Consider the following 2,545-nt stretch of genomic DNA (forward strand, 5'->3'; position numbering starts at 1 on the left):
ATATCATAAAACATTGAACACTATTTTATAAATATATTTTACTTGTTTGGAGCATTATAGAAGTAAAAATAAGACTTTATTTATTTGATTTTAACTCTTTGATAAATTTACATGTATTTATGCAAAACATGATTTTTATTTAATGCACATTTAGAAATGATGTATTATTTATTGATCTACGCGCGTAATAATTTCTATAAATTTAAGCTGAAGAGCTTCAACTAAACTACATGCTGACTCATCATTTTGGTTAGCCCGCTTCATACGAGGCCACCCTGCATAGCCGGAACAGAAACCCTATCTGCTCTTCCAAAATCCCACTGCTGCATTCCTCTCCCGTTTTCACCTGTAATTCTTGCACGCCTCTCGCCGAAAATGGAAACCCACCCGGCGAACCGTCTCCCTGAGGCAGATGCACTTCCGGACGGCTTCGTTGAGAGCTCTTCGGAGGTTCCGCTGTCTGTCAACTCGCACGATTCTCTGCGCGATCGACCGGGCGAGCTGGGAGATGGTTCGCCGGCCTTTCGGACATCTGCGGATGCTCTGCGGAGCGATGGAGTACCGAAAAGTGAGGAAGGGATTACTAGCATCGGCAGCTTTACTGATTCTTTTGCTGTAAAAGTTGTGGATGTCGCTAGCTCTCACGATTACAAAGAAATGGAGCTCATACAGGATACGGGTCCATGCTATAGAGACGAGCAAGAGCATTGTCAGAGTTCCGTGCAAGGCATGCGTTTATTTCCGTCTTTCCATATTTGTGATAGCTAAGCCTTTTTGTGATTTTAAGCTTGATGTTTTTAATGAAACAAATCTAATTTTGGCGGAGGGTGGAATGAGTCCCCTTTCATACTATAGCTAGCTCCGTTTTTTTTTTCAATGCTATTTAGATAACATATTTCAACTAAAAATGTTATTTAGATCACATTAGTATCTTTCCAATACAGTGCATTTGATTCATTGACTTTATATTTAGAAAATGCAATGCTTTTTAATTGATTAACAACGGCTATAATATTTTTTTTGTCACATTTTTTTTAATCGTTAAACATTAGATTTGCTGTCATCTAGATGTTTAAAAAAAGGAGCTTTGATTATTTTTGACACAATATGATGCTATTCAAGTAATCGTGTTATCTGTGAAATGCAACATTTCTGGTTCATTATAATCCTACAGAAAAGAATGAGATTTTATGTTGAACAATTAAAGGAGATTACGTTATTTCTTTTATTTATCCTGTTTTCTTAACTATCTTGATTGAAAATGTATTGATGGTTTCCAATTCAACCTCTGTTTCATTTTACTATCTTGATTGAAAATGTATTGATAGTTTCCAATTCAACCTCTGTTTCATTGTACTTCAATCTCACCCTCTTTTGTTATTCACATCACCAATGAGATAAGAACATTAAACAAAACCTTTTATTATAAATTAGGAAGAGTAACACGGCATCAATGAGATAAGTTTTGAATTTTGACTTCGAGCTATATAGACCATCAACTTTTGTAGCGAGCTTTGCTTTTAAATCTAAATTTATCCCAAAAAGAAGGATTGATTGTTTATGGTTATACTAAAATCACCTGTTTTAGATTTAATGCTTATCATAATAAAGTTATTTAGTTAAATCCTGACAAACTTTGTCATATATTTGAGTTTTATTGTTTGTTTTTTTTGTTCTGGAGGCTGGTGAATGTCACTCGCCAGCTAAATAGAACAATGGCTGTGTTTGCCTGAACTCCTTAACATAAAATTTGAAATTGTTTCTAGCATAATGAAATATTATTGAAAATATTTAATAATGCACTTTTAAGTAACTCCTAGAAATATTTTAGACTTATGCCAGGATGGCGTCTGGCTATTGTTTTATATTTACAGTATGAGTCCACTTGTGTTTTTAAATTTGTTTTCCTTTTAATAATGTAATACTACAAATCTGATGCGTTATTATCCGCAAGGATGAAAACTTTGCCTCAAAATTTTTACTGTAGCTTTTTAATTTTGTATTTTGCTGGCACTGAAGGTTGTTTAGAGTTGCATTCTTGTACCCTCAAGGAAAGCCATACAGATGATACCGAGTCCTTGACATACCAAAATAAACAGGTTAGTTTTACAACATATCACTTTGCGTAAACAATGACAATGTTTATAATGCAATATTATCATAGTTCTTTAGGGCTTTTACTCGACATGTTTCCAACATGTTTGATGGATGCCCTTGGTCTCATCTCATGCTTGGCTAGTCAATCCTTGCTTTTTTCAGTTTGACACCAATTTATTGCTTTTTAAAATTATTTTCGGTTCTAATAATCTTGGCGTTGAACCTTTTTCTTGATGAAGGGGCTCTTATGCGAACTTCTTTGGGTTCCTTTGGACTTTCTACAAGATGGAAGCTTTATTTGCGGATTCTCCAAACTGTTTTTGTGGAGTCTTTATTGCTTGATTAATCAACTTTTCTTCTCCTTTCTCTAAAGCTTTTAGTTATCTTCTTTCCTTTTTGTTTATGGGTTTAAAGCTTGTCGGCCGTTTTTATGTTCAACTTGACTTTC

General features: G+C 34.5%; 1 protein-coding gene across 1 annotated transcript in view; it reads left to right on the forward strand.

Moving 5' to 3' along the window:
* The first annotated feature begins 217 nt into the window (after positions 1-217).
* LOC110028403 overlaps positions 218-2,545 on the forward strand; it is a 2,733-nt gene continuing 405 nt past the window's right edge. Inside the window, exons 1-3 of the mRNA XM_020730235.1 lie at positions 218-727; positions 2,020-2,125; positions 2,337-2,413. Of these exons, the coding sequence (XP_020585894.1) occupies positions 376-727; positions 2,020-2,125; positions 2,337-2,413 (535 nt within the window). The 5' untranslated portion in view covers positions 218-375. The remainder of the gene's footprint in view (positions 728-2,019; positions 2,126-2,336; positions 2,414-2,545) is intronic.

Source organism: Phalaenopsis equestris, unplaced genomic scaffold (genome assembly GCF_001263595.1).
Source record: "Phalaenopsis equestris unplaced genomic scaffold, ASM126359v1 Scaffold000511, whole genome shotgun sequence".
Taxonomy (NCBI): Eukaryota; Viridiplantae; Streptophyta; class Magnoliopsida; order Asparagales; family Orchidaceae; genus Phalaenopsis; species Phalaenopsis equestris.